Source organism: Typha latifolia, chromosome 5 (genome assembly GCF_019914945.1).
Source record: "Typha latifolia isolate L0001 chromosome 5, TyphaL0001v2, whole genome shotgun sequence".
NCBI lineage: Eukaryota > Viridiplantae > Streptophyta > Magnoliopsida > Poales > Typhaceae > Typha > Typha latifolia.
The window spans coordinates 5,044,930-5,062,283 of NC_133090.1; the positions used below are offsets into that span (position 1 = coordinate 5,044,930).

At 34.1% G+C, this 17,354-nt stretch overlaps 1 protein-coding gene across 1 annotated transcript in view; it reads right to left on the minus strand.

Annotated features, from left to right (window-relative positions):
- Positions 1–1,674: 1,674 nt before the first annotated feature.
- Positions 1,675–17,354, minus strand: part of LOC140788824 (uncharacterized) — a 29,231-nt gene continuing 13,551 nt past the window's right edge. The window contains exons 3-4 of the mRNA XM_073138295.1: positions 14,440–14,513; positions 1,675–2,072 (exon numbers count right to left, since the gene is read on the minus strand). Coding sequence (XP_072994396.1) covers positions 2,025–2,072; positions 14,440–14,513 — 122 coding nt within the window. The 3' untranslated portion in view covers positions 1,675–2,024. The remainder of the gene's footprint in view (positions 2,073–14,439; positions 14,514–17,354) is intronic.

Below are 17,354 nucleotides of genomic sequence, written 5' to 3' on the forward strand. Positions count from 1 at the left end.
CAAGATATGTAAGTCATTGGTGATATGAGTAACTCTTCGGCAGTCCTACTTGGAGGCATGTAAAGATATGAATTGCTTATTGAGTCACCTGTTTTTTTGGGAAACATAACAAACATGATATTTTGCTAACCTGTAAGCAAAAATTCGATAATTGCTGACTGTGTATGCCACTTTTATCAAATTAAGTCGCATACTCTTACTACGGTTTATATGGGCTCTTCTAATGTAGTTGAGTACATAATCTCATATTTTGACTTACTTTGTTCAAAAACTCAAGAATAAAGGAATGCATTGTAAAAGTTATCAATGCCCTTCTTAGATTAAGTACTAAATCTAGCTAAATGAAAAAAATGTTCATCTGTTTGCAGGCCAGTAAGAGCGTTCATCTCTCATATATATATATATATATTTAGGAGGGTTATACCTATGATTTGTCCTTCTTAGATATTGATTTGGATATTATCTTCAACCAATATCCTTATCCAAATAGACTATTTCGGATATGGATTCAAATTCGAATATCAACACTAATAGGAAAAACATTATCCAGCAAAATTTAGATACAGAATCAGATCAATTCATATTTTAATCCAACCTAAATTCATACGGGATCAGATCAATTCACCCAGAATTCACAGTCCATAGATCAAAGGATTAGCTTGATGCGCTTAAACAAGAGAAGCTTTTCCGAGTTATAGACAATGCGCGAATGCGGGAGAGGTACTTGACTTTTTTCTATTCCCATTTTCCATACTTGTTCTTAATGTAGATATATGGAGCAATTTAAGCTCGTATTTATAATAAAAAAATATTATTATTTTATAAAAATATTATTTACTACTACTACTTTAATATATATTTAAAAGTTTTTTTGTCATTTAATTTAAAATATCATCAATTCTCAATAGAATTTTATTATTCTTTAATACATTAATATCAACTTTACGTTATATCAAATATAATTATTAGTCTTTATATTAGTATTAAACTAAATATTAGAATAGCTTATACTAGTATTAAGCTTAGTCAAATCTAAATCTAATCATTTTTCTCTAGTTTATTCAATTATAATATGATAAATCTCTCTATTTTACTTCTAATTTATTTAATTACAAGATAAATATAAATTAAAGAATAATCTTCTCATTTCTATTTGTGCTTAATAGGAATAAGTGCCTTATTCCCTCTTAATCATAGATCAGAGCATATAATTTCATGTTTGACATGTTTATTCCGGAATAGGTGCCTTATTCCCTCTTAATCAGACAAGCCTTTATATTTAAAGTAAAATATTAAACACTTCAAGTCACCACTTAAATAAAATATTAATCTTATCAGCATTTTTCGATTGGAACAGCTAATGTCTACAAAATAAACCCATTCTAATGTTGAGTTTAGAGGTTGGACTATTTGGATAAATAATTTTCTAACGACAGCCAAGATGGGTTACTATTTTTTTTTTTAATTAATGCCACGGAATTTTAAATTTAAAATTAATCACGCTACATAGAACTTTACAATAGTGAACTAGATCATGCTTGGCTTGTTCCAACTTCAGCTCACGTTATAAACTAGTAAATCAATTTTCACTTAGAAAAGAATGACTTAATTACAAGTTTTAGCTCTTCAGTTTTTGTCAGCTCCGGCTCATATTCAACCCCTCAAACGGATCACTTCCAGTCATATCTACTCTATTGTCCTTTTTATTCGTATTCAAAATTCTTACATCAATGTCAACTGCCGACAAGTATTTCTTTTCAGCAAACTAAAGGTACATAAAAGAAAACTAGACACATTCCTTGTTATGTGCTATCGAACTAGTTGAATAAATTAGTCCTGTTATATGATAGATTCAAAAATATCAAAGTTGGAAATGAATACACCTTGTTTTCTCTTATTCAAAGGTCTGGGCAGCAGACAAAGAAAAGGGCGTTATTGGTTTGAGTATCAACATGTTCACAAACCAGCAGCATATGTTGATCCGTCTCAATACAAAATGAGAAGTCAACTGTAACACACTGGATTCATTGGAAAAAAGATCGGTTGCGATTGCGTTCCAAACGTGCTTCCCTCTGCCATTAGAATCAAAAGGTTAATGTTAGGTGGATAACATTAATGAAGTATGAAACACAAGCATATTTCTCAAGTTGAAATGAAGACGATACTGGAAAATTAAAAAGTACTCTAAAGGGGATTTTCTAAGAACCACATATAATGCTCCTGGTGTTACACAATTATTTTCCTTTCCTTTTCTTTTTCTTGGTACATTCTTTGCTGATAGCATAAGCAAACCAGGAAAGGTAATAGAAAAGCTCCAGAACTGACATGAACATGATAGAGCCAGCTGAGTTAGTTTGATACAAGATTATCCTAGTGTACGGGGCTTCTGCCGATGTGAGGTCTATAGAGAGAATATATGTGCAGCCTTACCTTTATTTCTAAAGGAACTATTTTAAAGCTTGAACCCATGACCTATTAAAGACCTCTTATTTTACTTGTAAATCAGCAAACATTTGGACCAGGAGAATTAACAGCGTGAAATGCAAATGCCATTTTTTTAGGTTATTTCTTTCCAGTATGACATACAAAAGAGGGTAAATCAACATCTATAAAAGATAAATCTTTGCGAAAAGACTTCGAGATCTATTGGAAGGAACCCTTGTGTTACTTTTTCAAAATTAACATCTCGCCCATCAAAAAAATCTTCATGTGGAGAACTCTGAATAGCAATTATTTGGGAAAATTTTATTTCGCTCCCTCCTTTTTGACTCATTTTCGCTTCGACCCCTCCTTTTTATGCCTGCCTAAATCGACCCCTCCTTTTTATGCCTGCTTAAATCGACCCCTGCTTTTTATAATAAGTCTTTAAAAAAGCCCTCAGGTTAGTTTTAATTCGACGGAACATGACGAAATGCCATTTTTAATTGGTTTTTAAGACAACTTCTCAAATACCAAAACTGCCCATCATAATTTACTAATATCTATCATGGGTCATCCCCAATTTTTCACTGGGTCTCCATGGGTCTCTCTTTGGGGTAAAGAAGAAGATCATCTCTACCGTTGGTCTCTCTCTAGGGCAAGAAAAAGGTTATCTCTGCTCAGGTGAGTTGGGGAAGAAAGCTTTCTCTTCAAGAATGCCTAGATAAATTTTAAGATTAGAAGAGAAAGAGATTAGGGAAGAGAGATCGGTGAAAAGAGATTAAGGAAGGGAGATTAGAAGAGAGATTGGAGAAATGGGGTTTTGGTTGAGAAAGATAGGGTTTTCAAATGAGAGATTGGGAAAAGATGGAATTTTACTAAATGTAATGGGTTGGGTTTACTGACGGATATGGATATAAATATCCAAGAGCATCCTAGTAATTTGAGCATTGTGGGTTAGTTTAACCTGAAGTTCAATTAATCTCCATGAAAATAGTTAACGGCAGGGGGTTTAGTAGATAAATATAAAAAATAGGGGTTAATTTAGACAGGCGTTAAAAAGAAGGGTCGAAATAGAAATAAGGCAAAAAGGGGGGAGCAAAATAAAATTTTCCCCAATTATTAATATCCTAGGAATCATAGGTCACTTCTGAATAGCTTGATAAAAAAGAGAGCGATTTCTTATTGGAACAGAAAGATAAGATAGAAGGACCACATTGAAGAGTTTTTTACTATTAGAAGTCTGCCTCTAAATTTTTTTTACACATCAAATTCATTTCAAAAGTTAAATATGACCAGGTCAGTGATTTATATAGAAATTTTAAATTTTCTAAAAGTTCCAACTCAGCAACTTTCAAATATTTGCTGACTGAGTAAATAGTTTTCAACATACTTGATCTCATATTTAAGTTTTGAAGTGTACTAGACATGTAAAATAATAATTTGGGAGGTCTAGTTTACTCAAGAACTCTCACATTGAAGAGGGTAAAGATCTTAACAAGCTAATGGAAAGAGAACAATAAACCTATATCTCTTGCTAAAGATGTTGCAATCGAGTTCATTCCATGGGAAAAAAAAGAAAAAAATCATAAAAAAGGCAGGATTGGCAAGGCTAAGTCATTTCAATTAATGGATAAAAGTGTCAAAACCACATTTTTTGTGTATTTATAAATATGTTGGAAAAAATAGAGGAAAATACTAGTTTACTCAGGTTGTTATTGCAAAACAGTACCTGAAGACCTGAAATACTACTCTAGCTAATAATTCAGAAAGAAAACTAAACAAAACTAAGTATTGTCGTGCCACATCCACAGCCCATGCAGCCACTCGCCGGCAAGTCATGGCTCATGCCGACCGTGCCACAAGAACAAAGAGATACAATTACCTCTCCTTGTCATTGCTTTTCCTTTGCACCAATTTTTGCTTCTGCCTCATCCCTTCACTGTCACGCGCGCCCTCCCTCATCCTTCACTGCCTCCTCCCTTCGATGTTGCCAACCTCTGCCTCAACCTCCGTCTCCAACTCTACTTCCGCCTCCATCTCCAAGTGCTCAAAACCAAACCAAAAGACTAAACAGGGTTGGAAATACAATCCACCGAAGCTTCTCATAACTTATTTCTCATGATCCACTTTGAGATTCACTATAGGAGTAAGTCATGATCTGCTTTGAATAAAGTAGATCCTAACTTATTCTCACGCGAATTGTGAGAATAATTTACGATCCAAAAGGGCTGTCATCAAATGCAACCCTAAAATCTTGGGGTTTAGAGGGTGCCAATGTCACCACCTATTCCACGTTGCACAATAATCCATGAATGAAATGTTATAAGACAATTAGAATATTCTAGACGAAGAAATATACATATGTTCTATTGGACTCAAATTAAAATTATTGATATGAGTTGCCAACTTGATTACTAGTTTCACTAATTTAATCTCACTACTAAATTTTAATAAGCACCACACTTGTTTCTTTCACAGAATTGGGTACTTCTCCCTCTAGTGACTTCTGGACGGAGAAAAATATGTGCTTTGTACCGTTTCATGAGGCATGTAGTAAAAGATATAATCGATGATCTATCCACCATGGGATGTTCAAGGGCTAATAGGACTACAATGTTAGCTAACCATTTATCGCTATATACTAGATATATACAAATAAGAGAACATATAATTCTGACTGCATATAAACGGACTAAATGTTGAATGATGACTTCAATTGGTGTGATCAGTTACATAAAACCTGATGCAGGACAAACTCTTTGATTGCAGATTTGAGAAAAAATGTAGCAAAAGTAACTAAACTCGGAAAATCCACCAACATTGTAATCCACTAATAGAACACTTAGTATGTTAAAACTCTCAAAAATATTTATTAATTTAAAAGAGAGGACTATAAGCATTTATATAGGCAAAACAAAAGATCAAACTAACCATGATTCCTTAACAAGCAAAAGATAAAAAATAGCCTAATAAGCAAAAATGAAGAAAATAGCCATGCAAGACTAGCAAAACCTCTCGTTAAACTAGAGAATCATGGGTGCAGTTCTCTTGTGCCTACGAGAGTAAACATGTCAAATAGTGGTGTCCACACCAACTCTCCCGAGGTGTAAGAAACTCGATCTAGTTGAGTGGGAGTGTGGGTGGTTCTGATAGAACTCCAAAAAAATTAGGATCAAGCTAGTGTAACTCCTTGCGAGTTATCCACGTACAATTAGACTCCGGGTCAATTGCCAGCGAACTAGAACGCGGTGGACTCTTCCTTATGCAATAGTTGTTATTTAATCATTTAAAATAGCTTCTATCTTTTCTTATAGTGTAAATGAAAAAGGAGAAGTGGTGAGTGGTAGATTAGATGTGTCTAGAATAATAGTAGCAAATGTAGCATATGATTCAGTGAGAATGTTCTTAGGTGGTTTGTAAGCCACTAAATCCTCGATATTAAAAAAACTAATGTCATAATTAGAGTAATGTCGATGACATAAGCATAAGTCCCTACACATTTTAGAACTTGAAAAGGTTCTGCACCACGAGCATACAACTTTCAAACAAGCTCTTGAAAGGAATCGTTCAGGTCTGACACGAATTAAAACACGATCTCCTACGTTAAACTCCTAAACACACTTGTGCAAGTCTACATGTATTTTATACTGAAGATTACTCACCTCAAATTGTTTGTTGATCTCCTAATTCAAAGAATGAACATGATGTGCAAATGTTTCAGCAGACTTAGACTCTAGCATGAGATGACATGGGCAAAAGATCTAAAGGTTTGCGTTCTTTAAAACCATGAATAACTTAAAATAGACTCATACTTATAAACCGATTAATATATTTATTATATACAAATTGGGCTATAGAAAAAATGGCATCCCAATTTTTGTTATGATCACCTATGAGATATCCTAAAAAATTTCCAAGACTACGATTGGTTTGGGGATGATAGGCTATGGAAAACTTTAATTTTGTGACAATCATATGCTAGAAGGTTTTTCAAAAATAGCTCATAAAGCAAACATCACGGTCAAATACAATAGTTTTGGTAGATCATATAACTTGATTATAAAGGCAAAATATAATTTTGCCACATGTGAGGCATCAGAGGTCTTAGCACAAGAAATTAAATAAGCCATCTTAGAGAAGTGATTCATGATCACAAATATCGAATTATGTTTTCTAAAGGTGTGTGGTAATCTAAGGACAATATCCATACTCACGTCTTGCCACTAGTAATCAAGCACAGGTAACGGAGTGTAAAATTCAATCTTCTGCTTTCAGTGTTTTACCAATTGACAAGTCCAACATTAGCCAACTAATTTTGCTGCATCTTGCTTGAGACTTGACCGATAAAATTGATGCTCAACTTCTTTAATAGTCTTGTCATGTCAAAAATGACCCGGTAAGTCTTATCACGTCCAAAATGACCCGGTAGGCCACCGATGTAGATCTCCCAAACTAAAAAGTTGCATCTAAATGTACGAGGAACACAAAGCTTGTTAGCCTTAAAAAGCTTGTCAGCCTTAAAAGAATTATTATCTTGAAGGAAATAACTATCCAAAGCTACTTTCAAGTAACACAACAATTTAAGAACAATTTTTGAGTTTCTTCTAAGAATTGAAGATCCAAAACTCTTTGTGGTATGAATAAAGGACAAATTCATGCGAAAATAATGGCACCAATAGCGCAAAACTTGAATAACCATATAAAATTCATTATCGTCTATAGAGTACTTTTGTTTAGCCTCACTTAGCTTCTCGCTGAACTAGGCAACAAGATGGCATTCCTAGCTAAGAACACCACCAATCCTAATTTCTAAGGCATCACATTCCACCTCAAAGACTTTAAAAAAGTTAAAAAGATGCATTACAGGCATTGCTATCATCCTTTGCTTGATTTCTTCAAAAGCTTTATTTGCCAATTTGATAGTGCTAAACCCTCGAATGAAGCGTCGATAAAAAGAGCAAGACTATGAAAATTACACACATTATGGATGTTTTGCGGTTCTAGCCAATTAATGATTGCCTTAATCTTTTTAGGGTCGGTGCGGGCTCCTTTAGTGTACCCATAAACCCTAGAAAGATAAGTTGATCCACAAGAAAAAAACACTTCTTCCTATTAGCAAAAAGTTGTGCGGCACGAAAAGCAAGGCAGACTCGTCACAAATGGTCCTAAGCGAAGCTCCTTCGACCAGCTATAAATCAATATATCATCAAAGTACACTACTAAAAAATTTACTCATAAATAGTTGAAGCACTTGCATCATAATATACATGAAAGTGCTTAGTATATTAGATTGACCGAAATGCATCACTAATCATTTATACAAACCTGTCTTTCTTCTTAAAAATAACTCATCTATTGGTCGAATTCAGATTTAATGTTGCAACTCAACATGTTCCTTGGGGCTCATTCAATAGTGTAGCAAGTTTGGAAGTTCAGCCCTAAGGACTAAGTCAATTGCATATTAAATATCTCACAAAAGAAGCAATTGATCAAAAAGATCATCCGGGAACACAGTTAAAAAACTCATTTAGTATGGAAATAACTTTTTCAGCTAATGGTGTGAGAGCAAGGCTTTCAACTTCACGAGCTACCATGGCAAATACAATAAAACTTTGGTTTGCCTTCTCAAATTTCTAGAATTTATCATGTGCAGACCATTTTTATTAGGTGCATTATTCTTGTTATCTTTGTGAGCTACTTTAAGATGCACAAGATTTATTTTAATCTTCTTGCTTTTAAAAGAGAAGGAGCACAAGTTGAAACGCCCAAAAATAATCACATCACGATTGAATTGTCAGTGGCGGCCTACCCAAGATGATGTGCTCCACATCCATCAATACAATATTGTACAACATTTTCTGTATAAAAAAGAAAAGTGATAGGAAGTAGACATCTCTCATCATTAGCAATTGAGAAATTGACTCAAGATATCTTATAAGGATTCAAGTGTAGTATAGATTCTAACGCCAAGCAAGACACAACGCTAAAAAAGACTATGTTAATGCAACCTCCATTGTTGATGATCATTTTGCAATCTTCGGTCCCACATTTGATGTACATACTGAATATTGTATTTCTTCACTAATTATCAGTCTCCCTAGTTTGTGTCAATGCAAAATGATACCAATAGTATGATTTTCGTAACCACAGTCGTCGACACTATTTTACACGTCATCGGAGTTAGGCTCGTAAACTTTTTCTCCTATAGTGTTATGATGTTTCCTAATGTAAAAAAGCTTTCTAAAGCAATTCAAGGCTACATAACCAACCTATCTACCATTAAAGCATCGATATGGGTAATTGATAGGAGCAACTTCATGGAGGGGTATTTTCTTTTATCAGGTTGGGCAAGCACGGTAGTTTGGGTAGCTTTGAAAAGCACCGCTGTCGTTTGAGTTCTTGTGCCAACATGGTAGTCTCTAGTGAAACCACATTACATAAAATTAAATACTCAAATGACAGCGGTACCTTTCAAAACTAGCCAAACTATCGGGCATGTCTGACCTGACAAAGAAAAATGGCTTCTCCACAAAGCTACGCCTATCAATGACCCATGTCTATGTTATAAATGTAGATAAGTTAGTCATGTAGCCTCGAGTTACCTTCGAAAAGCTCTTTACTTTGGCGAACACGATGACACTATTAGGGAAGACGTGTTCGATAAGTAAGATTAAGAGCCTAAACCCAATGACATGCAAGATAATGACGACGACTATAGTTATGAAGATCATACTATTGGTGTCATTCATTGTGCATTGACACAACCTAGAGAGACTAATGATTGGTAAAGAAATGCAATATTTGTATATACATCAAATATGAGACTAAAGATGACAAAGTGATCATTGACAGTGGAAGCCATATTAACACAATCTCTTCTAGTGTTGTATCTCGCTTGACGTTAAAATCTATACTACACTCAAACCCTTATAAAGTATCTTGGGTTAATAATTCATCAATTGTTAATAGTGAGAGATGTCTAATTCCTTTCTTTTCTTATAAGAAAGATGTGTGGTGTGATATTGTGTCGATGGACGTGAAGATTCAATCGTAATGTGACCATTTTTAGGTGCTCCAACTTGTGCTCCTTCACTTTTGAAAGCAAGAAGATTAAAATATATCTTATGCATCCTAAAGTAGCCCACAAGGATAACAAGAAGAATGCACCTAGTAAAAATAATCTGCACATGATAAATTTTAGAAATTTGAGAAGGCAAACAAAGGCTTTGTTATATTTGCCTTAGTAGCTCGTGAAGTTGGAAGTCCTACTCTCGCACTATTAGCTAAAGAAGTTGTTTCCATACTAAATGAGTTTTTAAGATGTGTTTCCGGATGATCTTTCTGAGATATCCAATATGCAATTAACTTAGTCTCTAAAGCTAAACTCCCAAACTTGCTAGACCATTAAATGAGCCCCAAGGAACATGCTGAGCTACAATGTCAAGTAAATGAACTTTTTTAAAAAGGTTTCATTCTTGAGAGTTTGAGTCCTTGTGCTATCTATGCCTTGCTCACGCCAAAGAAAGATAGATCATGGCATATGTCTCGATAGTCGAATCATCAATCAAATAGCGATCAAATATTGTTTTCTATCCCATAGCTTAATGACATGCTTGACATACTTGACATGATGGCGAGAGCTTCAATCTTTTACTAGATCAATCTCAAAAATGGTTATCATCAAATTTGAATTCGACTTGTAGATGAGTGGAAGACTGTTTTTAAGAAGAAAGATGGGTTTGTATGAATGGTTGGTGATGCCTGTCGGTTTATCTAATATACTAAGCACTTTCATGCATGTTATCAAGCAAACGCTTCAACTATTTATGAGTAAATTTTTTAATAGTGTACTATGATGACATGTTGATCTATAGCTTCACTTAGACCATTTGCGACAAGTCCACCTTGCCTTTCGTGCCGCACTACTCTTTGCCAATAGAAAGAAGTATTTTTTTCTCGTTCTCTCCCTAGCAAGAAGCTCCTCGCTCACTCTATCTCACAGGCATTCACTAATCATTTTTGCATCATCTTTCTAGAGTATGTGGTTACATCTCAACGAATTCGCGCCGACCTTGAAAAAACTAAAGGCAACCATTGATTGGCCGGAATCGCAAAACATATATGATGTGCGTAGTTTTCATAACCTTACTACTTTTTATCAACGCTTCATTCAAGATTTAGCACTATCATATCCCCAATCACTAGTTGCCTTAAAGAAAAGGGATTTTGATTAGGATAAATCAGCAAGGCTTTTGAAGAAATCAAGAGAAGGATTACAATAGCGTCTATAATGTGTCTTCTTAATTTTTCTAAAGCTTTTGAGGTGGAATGTGATGCATCAGTAATCGAGATTGGAAATGTTCTTAGACAGGAACGTTATTATGTTGCCTATTTCATTGAGATAAGATTAAACAAAAGTACATATACGATAAGAAATTCTATGCGGTTATTCAAGCTTTGTGCTATTGGCGCTATCACTTACTCCCGCATAAATTTGTTTTTTATTCAGACTATGAAGCTCTTCAATTCTTGAATTCTCAAAAGAAACTCAATACGGGAGACGTGCTCGTTGGATTGAGTTCTTAGCGGAGTACACTTTTGTACTCAAACATAGAGCTGGGTTTGAGAATAAGCCAGCTAACGTACTTAGCCAATGGGTTAGCCTTCTATCTGCCAATAGTATCAAAATCACTAAATTTTAAATGTAAAAGAAGACTATACATCATGTCCCTACTTTGAAGAAATTGTTCTTACATTGCTGAGTGACCTAAACATAGCTTTCCTCAACACCTCAAGGACAGTTATTTGTTTAAAACTAACAACAATGAAGCACGGACATGAACACGGCATAGGACATGGCGAAATAAATAAATAAAATATATATATTATTGATACATCTAAAGTAAAACTTTGCAATCTAATAGTATTAAATACATATATATCAAGCTATAAGAACTGAAAAGTATCATTCAAAGAACTAAAAAGTATACATCAAGCTGTAAGAACTAATTTAAAAAGAAATATGTATTAGAAATTTAACAATTTAACAGAGTAGAGAGGCTTTAATATAATTTAATATAATCAGTTTATCACACTAATTAGAATTAATATAAACAACAGATATATATGTTTAAGCCCAAATGCCCTATCAGTATCAAATGAAACTATAAAAGGCTTTAAAGGAGAGGAGAGGTAGTGAGAGAGAGAGAGGGGAGCTACTTGCGAAAAACAAGATAGAGAGAGCAGAACAGAGAAGCTGCTTGCGGGGGGAGAGAGAGAGCAGAATAAAGCAAAGAAGAAGCAAATGCCTGTGAGATAGAGTGAGCGAGGAGCTTCTTGCGAGGGAGAGAGAGAGAAAGAAGCTGCTTGTTGGGAGGGAGAGAGAGAAAGAGAGAGCAGAGCAGAGAAGCTGCTTGCTGGGAGAGAAAGAGAGATAAACTCGTCGTTCGTCATAGCCGTTCGTCGCTCGCCGTCGCACATTATCGTCTTCAACTAAGAGGGATTTAGGCCTGAGAGATTTAGGTTTTTGTTTCAAAGGCGTGGGGGGAAGGTTTGGAGAGTTTTTAGATTTGGGTTTGGGTTTTGGATCCGAGTTAACAAAAATTAACCCAATCCAACCCATAAAACATTAGCCAAAATTCTTACCGTGTCCCACCCGTGTCCCCTTTTTTTTATTTTTTAATTAATTACAAATACTTCGGACCCATGTCGGACACGTGTCCCATGCGTGTCCGTGTCCAACACGGACACCTCTTGGGGCTTCCCAAGCTAACAAGCTTTGTGTCCCCCGTATATCTGTACGTGACTTCCTAATTTAGGGGATCCACATCGGTGGTCTATCGAGTCATTTTCAATGTGAAAGACCATTGAAGAAGTTGAGCGTCAATTCTACTAATCAAGTCTCAAGCATGCTGTGGCAAAACTAATTGGTCAATGTTGAACCAGTCAACTAGCAAAACACCGAAAGCAGAACACTAGGTTTTACATTCTATTGCATGTGCCTAATCACCCGTGACAAGACGTGAGAATAGATTTTCTCCTTCCATTATCACATATCTTTGGAGAACATGATTCAATCTTTGTGGTCGTGAATTGTTTCTTTAAGATAGCTCATTTCATTCCTTATGGCAAAACCTCTGATATTTTTCATGTGGCAAAATTATATTTTGCTCTTATAATCAAGTTATATGGTCTACCAAAAACTATTATATCTGACCGCGATATTTGCTTTATGAGCTACTTCTGGAAAACCTTATGGCATATGGTTGTCACAAAATTAAAATTCTCTATAGCCTATCATCCTCAAACTAACGGTCAAATCAATGTTGTCAATTGTAGTTTTAAAAAAATTTTGTGATGTCTCATAGGTGATCATAACAGAAACTAGGATGTCATTCTTCCTATAACTCAATTTGCATATAATAACTCCATTAATAGGTCTATAAGTATGAGTTCATTTGAAATTGTTCATAGTTTTAAAACACACAAACTTTTAGATATTTTGCCCATATCATCTCATGCTAAAGTCTCTAAGTTTGCCAAAGCATTTGCACATCATGTTTATTCTTTGCATTAGGAGATTAATAAACGAATTGAGGCAAGTAATCTTTAGTATAAAATACATACCGACTTGCACGAGCGTGGAAAGGAGTTTAATGTAGGCAATCATGTTATGATTCATGTACCCGAACGATTCTCTTCAAGAACTATTCGGAAGTTTAATGCTTGTGGTGCATGACCTTTTCAAATTCTGAAACATGTAAGGACTCATGCTTTTGTCATCAATGTTCCCTCTTATTACAACATTAGTTCTTTTAATATTGAAGATTTAGTGTTTTAGAAACCGCCTACAAATATTCCCACTAAATCATATGCTACAACTGCTATTACTATTCCAAACATACTTAATCTGTCACCAACTACTTATTGTTTTCCATCCACACTATAAGAAAAGATAAAAGCTATTTTAAATTATTAAATAACATCTCCTACAGAAAAAGTTCACTATTTTCTAGTTTTTTTGGCAAAGTCAGCCAGAGTAATTATACATGAATCACTCATGAGGAGCTACAGCAGCTTTATCCTAACATTCCAGAGTCATATTAGAGCTGCCCACACCACTATTAGACATATTTACTCTCATAGACGCAAGAGAGTTGTACTCATGGCTCTCTAGCTTAACGAGGGCTTTAAATAGTCTTGTAAGGCTATTTTTATCATTTTTGCTTATTAGATTATTTTTGTCTTTTGCTTATTGTGCATCATGATTAGTTCAGTCTTTTACTTCGCTTTACCTATATAAAAGCATGTAATCCTCTCTTTTTAATCAATAAATTATTTTGAGAGTTTTGATATATTAACTATTCTGTTGGCGGATTCCAATACCCCGGTTGGTAGATTTTCCGGGTTTAGTTACTTTTGCTATGTTTCTTCTCAAATTTGCAATCAAGGAGTTTGTTCTGCATTAAGATAGAGAGAGATAGAGAGACTAAAGTAGTCAATAATACCATTTTATGTAAATTGGTAAGCAAAGTATAGCAGTTGCAAGTTCAATATCAGCAATTTATTTATACATTATTTTGTTCCTCTTTTTCTGCCTTTTCTCTACTAGTTCTTGTTCTCCTACTTTGTTCCATTCCCTTCTTCCAAAACATAATTTCATATCTTTCAATTGTCTTCTTTCTCTATTCTCTCTGCATGCGTGAATTTTTATTATTACATGTAGTATAGCCTAATCAATTAGTATTTTACAATAGTAACAAAGGCATATATCATTTTGGAGAGAGTACAATAAGAAAGTAAATTTTCCTAATACATAATTTCTATCATTGTAAACATTGTCATATAGAAAGCACCATTAAAACACCTAGTGATGTTTAAAAGATCCAAATAAGTTGACAAGAAAGAAGCAAGAAAGGAGTAAGCCATTCTTATAACTAGATGAAAAGCACGTACTTGATGCATCACCAAAAATAATGAAGTGTTTCTGTCTCACAAAAGAAAGAAGGAATGACAAACCTCTTTCTTTTTGCATTCTTTGTAGTCATCAAATTTCTGTTGACATTTGTTCTTGTCCTGATTAGCTTCTAGACCTAAAAAAAGAATTTCTCAAAAAGTCATTTATACAAATTTTAGCAAAAGAATAAGAACAAGTATTTATAAGAAAGGCATAACAACTAAGTTTCTGGTTAAAAAGCAAATTTGATCATCTCCAAAAGCATTTGCAGTACACTTACAACCACCAAGCTAATCTGGTAATGTCAGTATCATCCAGAATTTCTAGACCTCCACACAGTGTCAAGGTTTAGTGCATGGATGGCCGTGCCAGTAATGGCACCAAGCCGTGCTGACCGGCACACATGCCATGCCAACCCATGCTGGAATGGCACGGCCGCGTGTCAATCATTGTGCCATGTGGAGTATTTTTTTAATTTTTTAATTTTTATCAATCATTATCAAATCAACTTATCGATTAACTATTTAGAAGGCTTAGATAAAATTAATGATAATAAGACTAGAGATGATAATGATGATGATAATGACGATACTCAATTTGGTGACAGTGATGATGGAAATGAGACATGCATCCCTATTACACCTTTTTAAAGGCATAATGGTTTTATAGAAGACTTAAATCTGTAAATAGCATAGCAAGACATTAGGATAGGTGCTCCCATAGGATGATATGAGTTATCATCATTACTATCATATATATCACAACCACTAGAGTCGTAACACCCTTATTATATTCTATATTCACAATCCGCATATACTTATAGTATACTTGTGCTTGAGCCCATGACTGTGCTTGTCGTTTCCATGTATGTTCAATATCTATTTCATATCATAAGAGAATTATAAAATTTTTATTTGTATAAAGACTATGTGAGACGTTACAACAAGTAATTTTATCAGTGTATGAGTTTTGAAGAATATCGACAATATTTAATACAACATTCTTGTATTATTCTTGTGTCGGCAAATAAAGTCTTTAATCCTCCTCGTTATTCTACATTTAACTAGATACTAATTTTAATTATTCAATTATATTATAGAGTGTTTAATCATTAATATTAGTTTTAATGAATGTATTTAATCATATTATGTGTTGAATAATATTTATATTTAACTATTGCTTTATCTTTAATAAGGTAGGTTATTTATAAAAATAATCTAAAGATAAAGCACTATAATATAGGTTTTAATATATATATTTAAACCAAAAACCAAAAATTGACATACCAAAAATCTAAAAACATCTCTAAATACCTTTAAAAGTTTACTAAAAATATTATAAATGCGTGCCTACAGCACATGCCACTAGCACAGCCATCGTTGGTTTAGCGTACCATCCAATTTGGTGAACCACACATTGAACCCCAAGAGCTTGCATGGTAAAACTAATGATTAGACAATAATTAACATCCATAAATTGATGACAAAAGAATTATAATGCATAATTTCACTAAATAATAAATAGATACTTTTCACAAAATGTTACATAATACAATACTAATATGTTTTAGAACAAAATTAGAGTGTGGCTAGGGAGCTATAAAAAGCAAGAGTATGGAAGTCTAGATATTACAGATTTGATTGAATCAACATGGTATTGTTAGTCAAGAGCAGGTGGAGAGTGGGGACCCATGAGTCCCCCAAAGTGAGTTAAGGACTTATCAGTTATAAATTTGCATAATAATAACACATATACTATAGAAGAATTCAATGGGATTCTTTTAGGCCATGTAAAAAGATATAATATGAACAAAAAAACATTCAACATAGAAATGAAGAGTGGTGAGGAAAATTTTCAGTCATTCAGAGAGGTTTACTGCAGAATACATTCTCATAAAAGAAATGGAGAGCAATGTAGTTTGAAAATGTAGATGAATATAAATAAGAACTATGTTTCTGAATCTGTTCTTTGTTGCATGGAATGAAGATGTAGAATGGAAATTAATGGCAAATCATAAGTGGAAGAATGTTGCGTGAACTACGAAAAGTGAAAAGCAAGGTAAGTAAATATGTTGCCTTGTTGAATCCTAAAAGAGATCAAATGATTCGAGGCTGGCAACTGATAGTGCCTATATTTGCCAAGACTTGGTATAATTTCAGAGCAACACGGAGATTGATATCATTCTATCCATTAACTTGGAAGTTAGAAGTACCCTCAAAGGTGAGCTTTTACATGATTGATTTGTCAGATTGATATCCTCACAACAGGAAGTGAAACATGTGTTTCCCATGACAGAAATGAAAAAAATGTAAGGATCTATTCACTAATTGGAAGGTAATCAAGAAAGTTCAGAATTGGATGAGTGTGGCTTTCAGTACCAACAGAAGATACACTTACATTTTATTTTTATGGACTGCACGGAGAAGAAAAAGAGTTTGGAAGTAAATCAAAGAGGTGTCAGGATATATGCCTTTCTTCTTAGAGAGGTAAAAAGAAAATTCATAATTATAAAGGAAACATTAAACCCTTCCTATATATTTAATTGGAAAATGAGAGAAGAATAGGTATAGATGTTGTTTCCAGGAAAGAACCCAGCATATTTGATCATGTTAAATGCAGAAGAAAGCAGGAATAATTAAGGAAAGAATTGGAAATCATTATATTTCGGTGATTAGTTTTTGGTGCTAAATGTGTTATCTTTTGGAAGATGTATGCTTTGTCCAGCTTTGTATAGCATTGAGCAATTTTGTAACAAAATATGAATAGCTTTTCCTGAAAGAGTTCGCTATGAGGTAGCTTTGTGTTTCATTTTCAAACAGGGTAAGAATTTTCTTTGAAAAGGAACAGTTGTGAAAAAAAAAGGTATTTTTTGCATGTATACCCTTACAAAATATGATATTTACTTGTATGCCCCTCTAGTTGATGTTTGCATATATACCCCTCAAAACTTATGTTTTTTGCACAGATACCCTACCAA